General features: G+C 42.1%; 1 protein-coding gene across 1 annotated transcript in view; it reads right to left on the reverse strand.

Moving 5' to 3' along the window:
- Positions 1-14,965, reverse strand: part of CFAP61 (cilia and flagella associated protein 61) — a 273,021-nt gene that overhangs the window by 81,546 nt on the left and 176,510 nt on the right. Inside the window, exons 18-19 of the mRNA XM_077750174.1 lie at positions 9,752-9,850; positions 3,722-3,890 (exon numbers count right to left, since the gene is read on the reverse strand). Coding sequence (XP_077606300.1) covers positions 3,722-3,890; positions 9,752-9,850 — 268 coding nt within the window. The remainder of the gene's footprint in view (positions 1-3,721; positions 3,891-9,751; positions 9,851-14,965) is intronic.

Consider the following 14,965-nt stretch of genomic DNA (forward strand, 5'->3'; position numbering starts at 1 on the left):
CTTTTGCTAAGCAACTAACTCATACCAAAATCTATTGGTTCAAACAACCACTATTTTATTACTTTTCCTGATTTCATGGGCCAGAAATTTGGGTAGAGTTTGGCTGGGCAATTCCTTTATTGTATGTGTTAGCAACAGAAGTCACTTGGTGATAGTTAGCTGGTGGAGCATCCAAGACAGCTTCACTCATGTGTGTGGTGCTTTGTCAGAGATGGCTGGAAGGCTGGGTTCACCTGAAACTTTCAACTGGAGAACTCAGGTGTGCCATGTCCAACATGATGATCACAGGATAGGTGGCTCCAAGAGCCACTGTTCTCACAAACAAGGAGACACTGCCTGGCCCCTGACCCAGCCCCAGAAGTCACACCACATCACTTCCTTTGTATTCTAACTGTCAAGACAGTCACAAGTCTGCCCAGATTCAAGTCAAGGAAATGTAGACCCCATCTCTCAGCATCAGCATGTTATTTTCCCTTTTGATCATCCCTAAGCACACTAATGTCTCTTCATAACTGTTGCTCTACAACATTGGGGAGGTCTTAAGTCTGGAGAGGCAAAGTGGTGTATATAGCTCTTTTCACTGTTTGTAGCTGTTTGAAGCAGCTGTTTGTAGTTTATAGCAGGCTCTCACCTGTGGCTGCATTGTTCTAGATGCCACACTCTTGTTTACCCCCATCAAGGGCGTAAATAGCCTCCTTAGAGACCATATCATATTGCTGACCCACATCAAGCTCGATATAACTAATGTCCCCACCTGCTGGCTTCTAGTGAGCATGACCCTTTTAAGAGTCCCTGCAAGTGGACACATTTTTACTCTTTGTTGAGAAGACCCAAAGCCAGGCATGGGGAGTCATCTCTGTTTCTCCATGTGCCATGGAGAGCTTCCCAGGACCTCAGTTGTAAGCTATCCCAGAGCTTGTCCATGAGCCCACCAACAAAAACAACCCAATCTATAGATAGGGTGGGGAAGAGAGTTAGTTAGAGGGTATCAAATATATCAAAGCTTTGTCTTCCAAAATGGCAAGGTCAGAGATAATGTCAGCAGTTGACAGATTAATGATAAAACTTCTATAAACACATTATTTGGAATTCTGGGGGTAACCACAGAGGAACTGACAACAGAAATGCCTCAAAGTGGTTGCCCCTAGAGAGGGGACTTGGAAGGGGAAACCAGCCTGCCTCACGTGCAGTCCAGAAGCACAATTTAATCTCTTACCCTGTGCATGGATTTTATGATTTAAAAAAACTGAGAAGTATTTGGATATCAAAAATATTGCATAATATTTGATAATGACACATGCCACTTAAAGTTCTATTTAGTGGTTAAAGTTTGTAATGATATTTTATAACAGGCTGTCTTCCTGCTTTGGATATAAGCTTTATTTTCATCATTTAAATTTATTTCTAAATCACAAAATTGGGACAAAACCATGAGAGAGTTGAAGAGAAGGAAATAGGAAAATAAATAAAAACTGGAAGCCCTCTCCAGTGAATTCAGCAGCCTTTTTGGTATCACTCTATGTACCTTTAATTTTTATGTCCTTCTGTAAAAATTAAATTGGAACTCCCTTTATCGCTTCTTCATTTCATTTTTCCCATTGTAAAAAGGGCAAGAGCTTAACGTGCCACAGACTAAAGCTGCAGGGGCAGCTGGACACACATGGGCAGATGCCCGAGTCTCCGGACAGCTGGCCGGGTCTTCCACTCACATTTTCCAAAGTCCACGGTTCCAGGCAGCAGCTGGAACTCAGTGGGGCAGGTGAGGGGGGAGGGCTAGCTTGAGGGGTTCATGATGTTTTCTTCTGGTTTAATGTTTAGAAAGAGGAATGCTTAAATATCAAAATAAAGTATTCTTTCAATGCTTTAGCCTGAAAAAAAAATTTCTACACTGTGAGAATTGGATGTCTTTAGTAGCAGCAGTAGTAGTGGTGGGAGGAGAAGAAGGAGGAAGAGGAGGAGGAGGAGGAGAATGAAAGCAATTACTCAGAGGATGATACATATTCAGTATGGCCTGCTCACTAGCAGCACCAGCGTCACCCTGAAGCTTGTTAAAACTGCAGTATATCAGCGGCCTCCATCCCCTGCTCAGAATCTACATTTACTGAGATGCAGAGGGGCTGTGTGTGCACATTACGGTTTAAGAAGTGTCACTCTAAGGTACAGATTAGAGATTCTAGGTCAAGGGGGCGCCTGGGTGGCTCAGTCGGTTAAGCGTCCGACTTAGGCTCAGGTCATGATCTCACGTTCATGGGTTTGAGCCCTGCGTCGGGCTCTGTGCTGACAGCTAGCTCAGAGCCTGGAGCTTGTTTCAGGTTCTGTGTCTCCCTCTCTCTCTGACCCTCCCCTGCTCACACTCTCTCTCTCCCTTTCTCAGAAATACATAAAGCATTAAAAAAAAAAAAAGAAAGAAAGAAAGAAAGAAAACTCAAGTCCTGGTTCTCACCTTAGTTCAGAATCATCTGGAAGCTTGAAAAAAAATGCTGGTCACTGGGCTCCACCCCAGAATAATTAAAGCACAGCTTCTGGGGGTGGGTATGGGTATATTTCAAGTGTCCCAGGTGACATCAATGTGTAGCCAAGGCTCAGAACATTAAGTGATGCTGTGAGTTGCTCAGCTGTGTATCCCCCACCACGTGCTGCCTCTTCCTGGCTGGGCTCTATAAAGAAAACCTGCACATACTTCCCCTTGTCAAATCCACAATCATTCACAAAATGTACTAAGACAGTACCAGATAAAACATGGCAGTGCCTGGGGTGGGGGTGAATTATTCCATACTTGTCAGAAACAAACCCACCATGGGAAAGCTTATCCAGTTTCCTGGGAGAAAATGTAATTAAAAGACCCCATCTGTGAGGGCACCTGGGTGGCTCAGTTGGTTTAGTGTCCAACTTTGGCTCAGATCATGATCATGTGGTTTTGTGAGTTCAAGCCCGGTGCCAGACTCGCTGCTGTCAACGCAGAGCCCACTTCGGATCCTCTGTCCCCTTCTGTCTGCTCCTCCCCTCCTTGTGCTCCATCAAAAATATTTTTAAAAAACATTTTTAAAAAAAGACCCCATCTTTGAGTTACAAAGTAAATTGCTTTTGATTAAAGAAATGCCCTAGTTTTGTGAACTACATGAAATGCTAATATGTGTTGCAAAGTGAGAATATTAAAATTTGCTTCCCTAAGACATTGAACAGCTTCAGTTGTACCCAGCAATGCTTTCCTCAAATGTGGTTTGAGAATTTAATCCAAATGGAAAGCACGGTCACTGGGTAATCAATCAATCAGTCACATTTCCTAGTTTTATAACTGAGAGACAAAATAAAATAAGGGTTGACAGAAGGTGCGCATGTTTCAAATACTTTTGCATGAGCCCATCACCACCGCCAAATGTTAGCCTCTTGAGGCATAAATTAATTTACCACAAATGCATGCCGGGTTGTGTCTGGATTCTGCTCTGGTGAGCAGTAAGTGTTAGACTTTTGGACAACAGCTTAAAGAATGACATTTCTCCTACTTGCTGTGATTTTTACCCTTGAGCAGAATGTTTTTCTTGGAATGGATTTTCAGGAGGGGTTTCGGACATAATTCTGGTCATGTGTGCAGGCCTTGCGGGCACTTTTATGAATAGAGTGGCAGCTGTCCTGGTAGGAAGTCGCGCTCTTAACCACTAGAACGTGTGCCCCAGTAACCACATTAACCATCCATCGGGAGGATCTCCGTGTGTGGCCTCACCTGGTACTGCTGTCCGGTGCAGAGGATGAGGTGGTCGTAGAGCACGATTTCCTCTTTGGAAACCACCACGTGCTTGGCTGCTCGGTCTATGGCAGTCATTCTACCAACCACCACATTGACCCAGGAACACAGCGACATCAATGCATAATCCTTATCATTAAAACAGTGGCTGCAAAGAGAGGCTCTGTCAGTGACATTTGAGCAGCTGACAGTGGGCATTAATTAGACATCTGGTAAGCTGGTTCAAGTCCCCTCGTGGGCCAAGTCTGTGCTCTTGCTCTGAGTTTACCAGGACCGCGGCTAGATACTGAGAAGTTTTTCGTTATGAGACAGTCACAAACTGACATCTTCCCATTAAACCTATATTGGTCCACCTGGCACAGGCCAGTCTACAACAGGGAGCGTGAGTGTACGTGTGTGTGTGTCTCTGTGAAATCATTAGCTTATACTCTTTCTTCTGCTTCTATTTCATGGTGGGTGTAATCTTACTTTAACGGTTGAGTCATCATATTGACCACAGACTCAAAGGGAAAGAGGAAGAAGAAAGTGACATTGCGGAGGATTCCCAAAGGCAGAGGTCAAGTTCCTGAATATTGAGAACCCTTCATATTTGCTAATGTTTACAGTAAATGACTCATTCTTAGAATTAGTGTATGGATTCATGCCAAAATGACTACACATTTTATTTAGAGAAGATGTCAATTAGGGAATTATGTTTGCAGCGAGTGCAGTCCCTGGAGACTTTTGGGATTCACTCTGTAGGGCAAAGGTGATTTATGGGCAACTTATAGTTCTGCAAACAGCAGGTCTAAGGTGGACAGGTTTTCTTTCCCAGATTCCACTTGAGTTTGAACACTCTAGTGTGAGAAAAGTGGAGTTTTGGTGGCTTTGGGTTTATTTAAAGAGTTCTATGAGGATGGTTTCCAGAATTTTCTGAAAGCTCTGACCTCATGTACATGAGGATCCTGTTCTGAAGACCCAGAGTGCAGGATGGTAGAACAGTAGGTGTTTCATTTAAATCAAGGCTTTGCTGTGCAATGGTGTGTGTCCCAGGGCGACTGGACCCTGGGGACTCTGTATGACTCTTCAATATTTCAGTTTCTTCACCTCTCAACAGGAGGTCACTGTCCACTTCACATGCCTTGGTCATTGTACAGGATGAACCTGAGAACGTAAAAGACGCTGTTTTGTCAGTTGTGATGCGTACATGAAGGGTATTATTCTAAATAATATTAATGATGCATAAAGCTGTTTACCCTCCTTGGAGGCAAACGGGATTGTGAAGTGGTAAAGGGAGAACATTTTTTCTTTTTGATCCACACATGAGTCTGCTCTCACCACACAAAAGGAATTCTCATAATGGATGCACATTAGACCCTGTTATAAGGGTCTATGAAAGAGAAGGGGGCTCTGAGCTTTGTATCTCTCCATGAAACATTTAAAAACAAGAAAATTTCTTTTTAATAAGAAAAGAAAATCAGGGACTGGTCTGTCCCCGGAATATAACAGAGAATGGGATGAAATTCTCTTTAAAAAATCATTTTGGTAGCTTAATAGGATCACAGGAAACTTTGTTAATTTCACACATTCATGAGAGACCCACAGAGGACTGCCCTTATTTGCTACACGGTCTCTGCATAATAGGAATGGTACTGTCAGTCGTCCAAGATGAGGAAAAATTAAATATAGTTAGTGCACAGGGATTAGTCTTATGAGGGTTTGCTCAAAGATAAAAGTTCTCAGGGGAAATCTGGGGAAGGTTAAGACAGTGTTATTTTTAATGACAGCAGGACAGTAGTGCTTATAATGTCAGAATGCATATTTCAGAGTTAAAATTTGAAGCTCTGTCCAGTGGGAACTGGCACAGAGAAAAGTGGTATTTTAGGGAACCTTTGGAAGCATCAAAGAATGTGGGGTACTTGCTTTTATAGTCATTTACTGCATTGAATGACATTAGTTCATTTAAAGTATCACTGTGTAGGTGATTACTATCCATTCTGTATCTGCTTTACCCATCAGGTAGGTGAAATTAGACATTGGAGACAGTTGGTGATACTTTCTCAAAATTGTTTCCTAAGCAGAGTTAATGAGAATTAGGATTCTAATATGGCGAGGTCTGCCTCATGGCTTGGTGACAAGAGAAATATCTCCACTAGAGTTCTCTGGAAAAGAGAGAAAGAACCAAAGAGGAAATATCAATAAAATTTCATTTTTTTCTCTCTCTTTTTAATGTTTATTTTTGAGAGAGAGACAGGCAGACACAGAGAGACAGAGAGAGAGAGAGCCACCAGGAAAGGGGCGGAGAAAGAGGGAGACACAGAATCCAAGCTAGGTTCCTGGCTCTGAGCTGTCAGAACAAAGGCCAACACAAGGCTCGAAATGACAGGCCATGAGATCATGACCTGAGCTGAAGTCATATGCTTAACCAACTAAGCCCCCTAAACTTCATGCTTCTCAAGTAAGCTTGACCCTGACTCAAAAATAATGTGAAAGTTTGTTTTCACAGAACATTCTGGAAACAGGTAATAAGGAGGAGAAAAAAGCAGAAATGAGGATGGGGGAATTTCTGGAAGGGAACATATGTGCAAAGTGGCCAGCTTGCCCCCAAAACCAATGGTCAGAAGACTTAGCCCAAAGCTCTAGGTGCAAAATTACAAGCAAACTCCAGGGGAGCAATTATAAGCAGGATAGATCCATGCACTTCATGGAATCAGAACCCTTCAGAACTGGAAAGAACTAAGAGGTTTTCATAAAGGATTTATTGTGACACTCTCTGAAGAAGGAGTATCACAATTAACGTTTGTTATTCAGGGTTGATTGTCCAATTAGTGGATTTCTCCTGCTTCCTATTTCTCCTCTCCTCCTACTGCCTTCCTCTCTGCTGTATCCTGGCATGTCATTAGCACCTCTACAAGACACTGGACTGGGAAGGGTGGGGAGACAAAAAATGACTATTAAAAAATTAGTAACAACAATAATCAAAACACTGGTTAGGGCAAAGTTTGAAATTTATATTTAGAATGAGGAATTTAAATCATTAAATTTATAGATATCAATGCACTAGTTATTCTTAAACTCCATGACAGAGATAATTTCCTTTACTGAGGTGGGGGGACCTTTTGAAAGGCAACATCCTTTTTGAGTTTCAATTTGTGGTTTCTAAGAATTACGGTAACATTCAATTACCCACGCAGGGGCATCTGGCTGTGTTGTTTAGTCCCCATCTATTACCTGATTGAGAGGACTTTTGCAGGTGCTTTTAGATATAACCTTCATCCATTTGACATTATTTACTGAGTACCTGCTATGTACCAAGAACTGTCCCAGACGTCAGGGACACACTGGTGAACAAAAAGACAAAAAATGCCTGCCCTTGTAGAATTTACATTGTAGGTTAAGAATTCAGAATATCAAGAATAAAAGTAAGACAGATACCATATGTTTTCACTCATATGTGGATCTTGAGAAACTGAACAGAAGACCACGGGAGAAGGGGATGGGGGGGAGGGGAAGTTATAAACAGAGAGGGAGGGAGACAAACCATAAGAAACTCCTAAATACAGAGAAGAAACTGAGGGTTGATAGGAGTGGGGGAGAGGGGAAAAAGTAGGTGATGGGCATTGAGGAAAGCACTTGTTGGGATGAGCACTGGGTGTTGTACGTAAGCCAATTTGACAATAAAAAAGTAATTTTAAAAGGTAAATTATATAATATTTAGAAGAATTTCAATAGCAAGAAAAAACTAGAGCAGAGGAAGGACTGGAGTGTGCTGGGAGTGTTGGTTGCAAATGAATGGGTGGCCAGGGTGGGTCTCATTGAAAAGTTGACATTTAAGCAAAGACTTTGAGAAAGAAAAGCAAAAACTCCAAGGTGGAGACCTGCACGCTGTGTTTCAAGAACATCAAGGAGGCTGTAGTGGTTTTAGTGGGGAGAACAAGGGCAAAAATGGACAAAGACGAAGTCAGAGAAGTAAGCAGACAGGGATGGATTACAGGTTGGAGCATTCTAGAAGTTCCTATGAGGATGGAAATGTTCTGTAGCTGTGCTGTCTGATATGGCAGCTACTAGCCACATGTAGCTCTCTGAGCACTTGAAACATGGCTAATGTAAATGAGGGGCAGAATTTTTAATCTCATTTAACTTTACTGAAGTTCAGTTTAAATAGCCCTGTGTGGCTAGTAGTGCCATATTGGCCAGCGCAGTTCCAGGCCATTCAGTAGTTGACATGTTCTGAATCAAATTTTTGTGGCATCGCTCTGCTTTTGTGTTGAGAATGTGGAGCAAGGACAGAAGCAGGGTCACCAGGTGACTTGCCACCGAGCCGCATGCAGATCCCAGGCAGAGTCACAGCAGCACAAAAATCATGTGCTAGTTCTTCTCTCCTGTAGCATACCTAACATGGGGGCTGACCAAAACCTTTATCAAGCTGACTGAATTAAGTTCCTTGTGAGATGTTAATCAACAAACCAACATTTCCTGGGAATCATGTAATTTAGAAGGGCAGTGAGGAAAGGAGATGCACACATGTTGATCCTCCCCTTTGTCAGAACTTGCTGTTACATTAATTTAAAAAAAAAAAAACTTGGGCAAGGTTGGCTTATCATCCACTTTTCACAGTCAAAAAACCCAAAGCTCAGAGAAATGAAATCCCTTTTGTAATAGGGGCATCCACCTGAATCTGCATACATCTGGCTCAAAACCCCTGCCTTTTTTTTACTGCCCTGATGATATCCTTCAAAAAAAAGTTCACAGTCCCATAGGTAAAAGTACTAGGTCGATGAGCCTGGTTCTGCTGGCAAGTAAACTGCTGTTTTTCTCACTCTTTGACGATCTCTTCATCATGGATTCTAAAATGAACACTCCGAGAGGGAACAATTTCCTTCCTCCTCGTTGGAAAAATTGGGACATTGTTTCTAGAGGCAGGGAGCCTAATAATTCTTGTACCCATGGTTTGCTACAGGAAATTAAAATTAATGGAAGCTGTGTGATAATGAAATGGCATTTTCTAGAACAGATGTTGACAAACAGCGATTCTACTGGGATGCAACCAATGAAGCTTGCCCAGACTGGCAAGAAGGTCATAGTATGACGAGCCCCTCATGACAAAGGGCCGGGGGTAGGGGTGGGAGACCCACACCCCAGTGAAATGCCCTGCCTTTATCTCCCAACTCTGAACCTTGGGGGAGTCCCCTGGTCTGAAGTAAATATAGTCACCAAGCTCCCCGCACTGTAGTGACACGCTGCAGCCGAGGTGGCAGTGTTAGCAGGCTCCATCCCAGTTGTTTAGAAGAGGGCAGACATCTTCCCACAAATACAAAATGGCAGTCCAACTCGCCATTTCCTCATTAACAGGTTTGTACTTGTACTTCCTTTAAAATTATTTTTAACGTTTATTTATTTTAGAAAGAGAGAGAGAGACAGAGCACGAGCTGGGGGAGAGACCAAGAGAACGAGAGAGACACAGAATCTAAAGCAGGCTCCAGGCTCCAAGCTGTCTGCCCCGACAGGGGGCTTGGTCTCACAAACTGTGAGGTCATGACCTGAGCTGAAGTCAAACGCTTAACCAACTGAGCCACCCAGGTGCCGCTGTGCTTATATCTTCTAAGTGAGTCTGAACCACAAAAGAAAAGACTGCCGCCCTTCTCTTTCCAGTCTGAAATCTACTATAGCTGACCCTTGAACAACACGAGTTTGACCTTTTTTTTCAATAAATGTAGTAAAGACTCTAAATGTATTTTCTCTTCCTTGTGACTTTCTTCATAACATTTTCTTTTCTCCAGCTAACATACAGAATATGTGTTAATCCACTGTTTATGTTATTGGTGAGGCTTCTGGATAACAATAGGCTACTACTGGTTAATATTTAGGGGAGTCAATAGCCACACACAGATTTTGGACTGCATGGGGGATAGAGCCCCTAAGCCCCCCCACCTCTCCCCCTGTTGTCTAAGGGTCCACTGTATTTTGCATAAAAATGCAAACAAATAAGGACGTTTGACCTCAGAATGAAAAATCAAATGGAATTCTTACTCGCTTGCTAAAAACTTCCTTTGTTCAGTGCCCAGAAGGTTTTTTCCAGGGAGTCCATGGGTTGAAATCAGGGTGAGATTACTAAACTTCAAGTGAGAGCTGAGGAGAGAGAAGAAAACACAAAAACAGGAAGTAAAGCTCGACTTGGTGAAAGTTTATTATAATTCAGTTTAACCTTATCTATCATCCAATTGTTGAACTTTTCTTTTCAGTAACTCTTTTTGTACAAATCTTCCAACAAGACCAGCCATGTCAATGAAAGGAGGAAGATGGCCCTGGAGCTGCTAACTGCAGAAACTTCCAGAAGCCACAACACCAGCATGGCAGACATCATTTCATTTTTTTTTAAATTGCTTCTCAGGGGGTCCCTGGATTGAGCGCCCAACTCTTGATTTTGGCTCAGGTCATGATCCAAACAGTCGTGGGATGGAGCCCCCCATCGACATTCTGGGGCCCGAGGCATGTTCATAGGCATCATCATAGGAATTCATCTTTAAGACACTTTGTGCTGGAAGTCAGGGGCAGGGTTTTATCATCCTCATTTCATACGGAGAAAAATCAATTTTGGAAACAGTAGGTAATTTGTTCACAGTCCTGAAGCTCATGGGCAGCAGAGCTAGAAGTGAGAGCCATGTCTCTTCCAACCCCCACCAGTGCCCTCTGCACTCACCCGACTGTCTTCTACCAAGTCCTGTGAGTGACATTAAGTCGAACACCCAGGAGCATAAGCAGAGGCTGCTGAAGAATGGTGGTGTTTAAGACTTACTCCATGTTTCCCCTTAAGCATTAAAATACTCCTGCTGCAAATTTGCCCTCCAGCTAAAGTCAGCAAAATTTTATGGGTGAGTTGATCTTTTCATAGGATGGTGAGAAAGATATTTTTCTCTAAAATCTCTTCTGAGTTCACACCTCCCCTTAAAGCAACCAAATGCCAAAAAGAAACCTTCACCAAGTTCGAGGAAAACACCTGCCCTCCTTTCCCATGAGGAAACTGGAAATTTTCCAAATGTGGAAATGCTATCAATTTACTGACAATCTGTTAAGTACCATTACAAGCAGGAGACTTTTGGTAATGGCATGGGCCGGCAATGTAATAAATTCAACTGCACCTGACATTTAAAAACAGCTAAATATTATGAAAGGTTGTGCTCTAGGGTCTCGAAGGATGCATGTCATTTAAGAATGAATATTCTTATCTGATACAAAGAAAACCCAGCACATCTTTTACTCTAATAATAAGAATAAAATTTTTGAATATGTTCAAATAACATAAAGGTCACAATTAACCCCAGCTACTTAGGACTCCCAGTCTGCAAATGCACACTGATGACAGGTCTTTAATTTATCTACATTAACAGAAAATGCAAAATGCAGCTAATAATATGTGTTGATGCTCACACGAAGTTAAAATTTATTTTGGCTTTGGTGCCTATGTGATGGAACTGTGGTTTATGTTGTACTAATAACAGTTATATATGGACATTTTTATAGCTTTCTGTGAACAGGCGGCTTAGTAATTATCCAGCTATATCTTTTACTACAAAAACAATCCCTTTGGCACTGAATAATTTGAATGATCTAACAACATGGATCAAATGACTTCTAAATTGCCAAATTGCTACACTATAATATACTGAATTATATAATTGTGCAATTAAAGACTTCTCCAAAAGATTTTGAGTGGGGGTATTTTCTAGGTTTTCATCTATAAGGGCACCAACCTTCTACTCCTTTTCTTTAGCCTTAGCCAAATTCCTTTTGCATTCTTCACTGTGGCTGCTCTGATGCTTTATCCAGTCTTCAAGGTCACTAATTTAACCTTTATTGTTCTCCCTCCCATCCCCCTTCCTCACTCTCAAGTGAGTACATCTCTCACACCATAAAGAAAACAAAGACCAGCCACCAGGCACCCCCACCCTATTTCCATTATAACCTCCAGAAACACCTATAAGAGCATTCCTCTATTCCCTCTAATTCCGAAGACAGGTTTTCTCCATTAACCATATCTCCTCTTCATTTTCCTCTTCTATCTTTCCTTTTTTTTAAAGCAGGCTTCACGCCCAATGCAGGGCTTAAACTCACGACCCTGAGATCAAGACCTGAGCTGAGATCAAGAGTTGGACACTTAACTAACTGAGTCACCTGGGGCACCCCTCTCCCTATTTCTATGCAGCAAATTGTCCTTACAACAGTACTTAATAAATCTGGAAGTAACCAGTTTATTTGCTGATAAGGTGGAGCCATACAGTCAACAGGGGCCGTGGCCCTGCTTGTCTGCTTCTCCAAGGTGGCTTCCCTTCTCAATGTCTCCTCAGGCCCAAGGTGGCTCCAGAAGCTCAGCCATCACATTCCGTATCCACATTACAGTCAGAAGGAAGCATAGATGGGTGGAAAGGGCTGTCCATTAAGAAGAGACTAAAATCTGATGTGACATTTCTGCTTACATTGCCAGAACTCAGACACACAGCCACATGTAGCAGAAAGAGAGCCTGAAAAATATGGTTTTTCAAAGAGAAATACAGTGGTTTTTTAAAAGAACCACATTGCCCAATGTTCTGTTACCAAGGTCAAAGTGCAGAATAAATAGTGGGAAGCAACTAGAAATCTCTATTCATGCTGACTCATGGAGGAAGGGCAGGTGGGCCTGGGGGATGATCCTGGTATTAATCAGGATCCAGACAGGAAATAGGTGGTCGACACCATGGGGTTCAAATGAGAAAAGGCAGATGCATGTGTAGAGTTCTGGAAACTGAAAGGGGATGGGGAGTCATCCAGGAACTAGAATGCTGTTACTGATGTGAATGGAAGAAATGGTGACAGATGGGGCCAGGAAAGAGGCCCCACCCAAAAGCTGCAGCCATAGAACATGCTTTCTGGGGCAACATTATCTTCAGGTTCTCTCTTATTATTGCTTTCCGCACCAGCTGCTCCTCCTTTGCCCATCTCCCTACTCACAAGCTTCTCAGTTTTTGTGCCTATCTCCCTGGGTGATGTTATCTACCACCATGACTTCATCTTACATATTTATGCAAAAGCTTCTTTCTGAGCTCAAAACCCAATTTACAAGGGCCTAATGGGGCTGCTACACAGGTATCCCTAAATCAGTATGTGTCTGAATAAAGGTCTTTGTAGTTCCATTCTATTGCTCCTTTATCTCTGTCAAAGGCATGATCAACAAACTATCTCTCAAGTTAGGAATCTGAAAGCCAACAGCAGACTCCTACCCTTTTTCTCACTTCCCACAATTGGTCACCACTTCCAGCCACTTTTACTTCGTCTACATCTCTTGAATGCGTCCCACCTGACATTCCTGGGACACATTGCCTTAGGTCAATCTCTTGCCTAAAGAGTCTCAGGTTAGTTTCTCTGGCACAAGTCTCTTTCCTACTCATCTTCTGCATAGCTAACTGAAAACATCTTTTTTTTTTTTTTTAATTTTTTTAATGTTTTATTTATTTCTGAGAGAGAGAGAGACAGCGTGAGCAGAGGAGGGTCAGAGAGAGAGAGTGGGTCACAGACCGAAACAGGCTCCAGGCTCTGAGCTGGCAGTCAGCACAGAGCCCGACGCGGGGCTCGAACCCACGAACCGCGAGATCATGACCTAAGCGAAAGTCGGATGCTTAACCGACTAAGCCACCCAGGCGCCCCAACATCTTTTTTTTTTTTTAATTTAATTTTTTTTTAATAGTTTATTGTCAAATTAGTTTCCACATAACACTCAGTGCTCATCCCCACAAGTGTCCTCCTCCATGCCCATCCCCCCTCCCCCCTTTTAATTTAATTTTTTAAAGTTTATTTATCTAGAGAGAGAGAGAGAGAGAGCAAATGGGGAAGGGGCAGAGAGTCCTAGTCTGTCAATGTCCTAGTCTGTAAAATGGGAATAATAGAACCTAATGCCTTTTAGGGGTGCTATGAGATTAAATGATGGTATCTGTAAAAATGTTTAGGATATTGCTTGCTACACAGAACATTTTAAATGAATAACTAATTAAAATGATTTAAGATATTAAATCCAGGGGCGCCTGGGTGGCTTCGTCGGTTAAGCATCCGACTTTCGCTTAGGTAATGATTTCGTGGTTCGTGGGTTCGAGCCCCGCGTCGGGCTCTGTGCTGACTGCCAGCTCAGAGCCTGGAGCCTGTTTCAGTCTGTGACTCCCTCTCTCTGACCCTCCCCTGCTCATGCGGTCTCTCTCTCTCTCTCCTAGAAATAAATAAAACATTTTAAAAAATTTAAAAAAAAAGATATTAAATCCAAATTCACAAGCATGATATATAAGGCCTTTGTTTCGGGGCCTAACCTAACCTCATTAAACTTCTTGCTATTCATTGAAGGTTCCCTGTCTCTTTCATGCCTTTCTATTAACATGCCCACTTTTCCCCCAACCTTGTATTTTTTAATTTAATTTTTAATCTGATTCAGAAACATTCAAATATTTCTTAATTTATAACTATCTAAGAATATTGGTCCAAAATCATAAAGTTTATAATGTGTAATTTTAGTAGATTTTAGCTCTTCTGAGGGTGAAATTTGGAGATCAAATTTTTAAGACTTTTAATCTGACAACCAATGAATATTTTAGAAGTTCCTACAAATAGAACAGTGAGTCACAGGGTACGTCTTGGATTTGGGCATACAGTAGACAAAATGGCAGGAACAGGACCACAGAGACAACACCGTTCTCATATCTAGTGGTGTTGGCTTTTACTGTATATAAACAATATCTAACATCACTGTGAGTCCTCCGCTCCAAAAATCAAAGGTCACTGTGTCGTGGAAAAAAAAAAGTTCAAGTGAAGTGCTCAAGCCAATGAAACATTAAACAAGCGCACCTGCATTTTCACAGCAGATAATTCCAGTGGGGATTTCATGTTGCTGTGGATACAAGGGGAGGAACAGCTCAGAGATACGTGTAAAGCAGGGAGGGATTAGTGTATCCAGGGAAATAAGTAAAAGGTATTGCGTTTCATTCCATGCTTCAGGGGGACAGCTACAAAATTAGGTCTAAACATCCTTATCCTTCAAATAAAAGGGTCACATTGCCAATTTATTGTGAGCATGATAAAAGAAACATAAAACTTTTCATGTTGCCTACCCTTCTGGGCAGTAGAAACCTGTCAGCCTGCCAAGTGAATGCTTATTACTTTTATTTTTAATTTTTTCCTGGCTAGGTTTGTGTGTGTGTGTGTGTGTGTGTGTGTGTGTGTGTGTGTGTG

The sequence above is a fragment of the Crocuta crocuta genome, unplaced genomic scaffold, assembly GCF_008692635.1.
Source record: "Crocuta crocuta isolate KB4526 unplaced genomic scaffold, BGI_CrCroc_1.0 scaffold209, whole genome shotgun sequence".
In the NCBI taxonomy this organism is placed as follows: domain Eukaryota; kingdom Metazoa; phylum Chordata; class Mammalia; order Carnivora; family Hyaenidae; genus Crocuta; species Crocuta crocuta.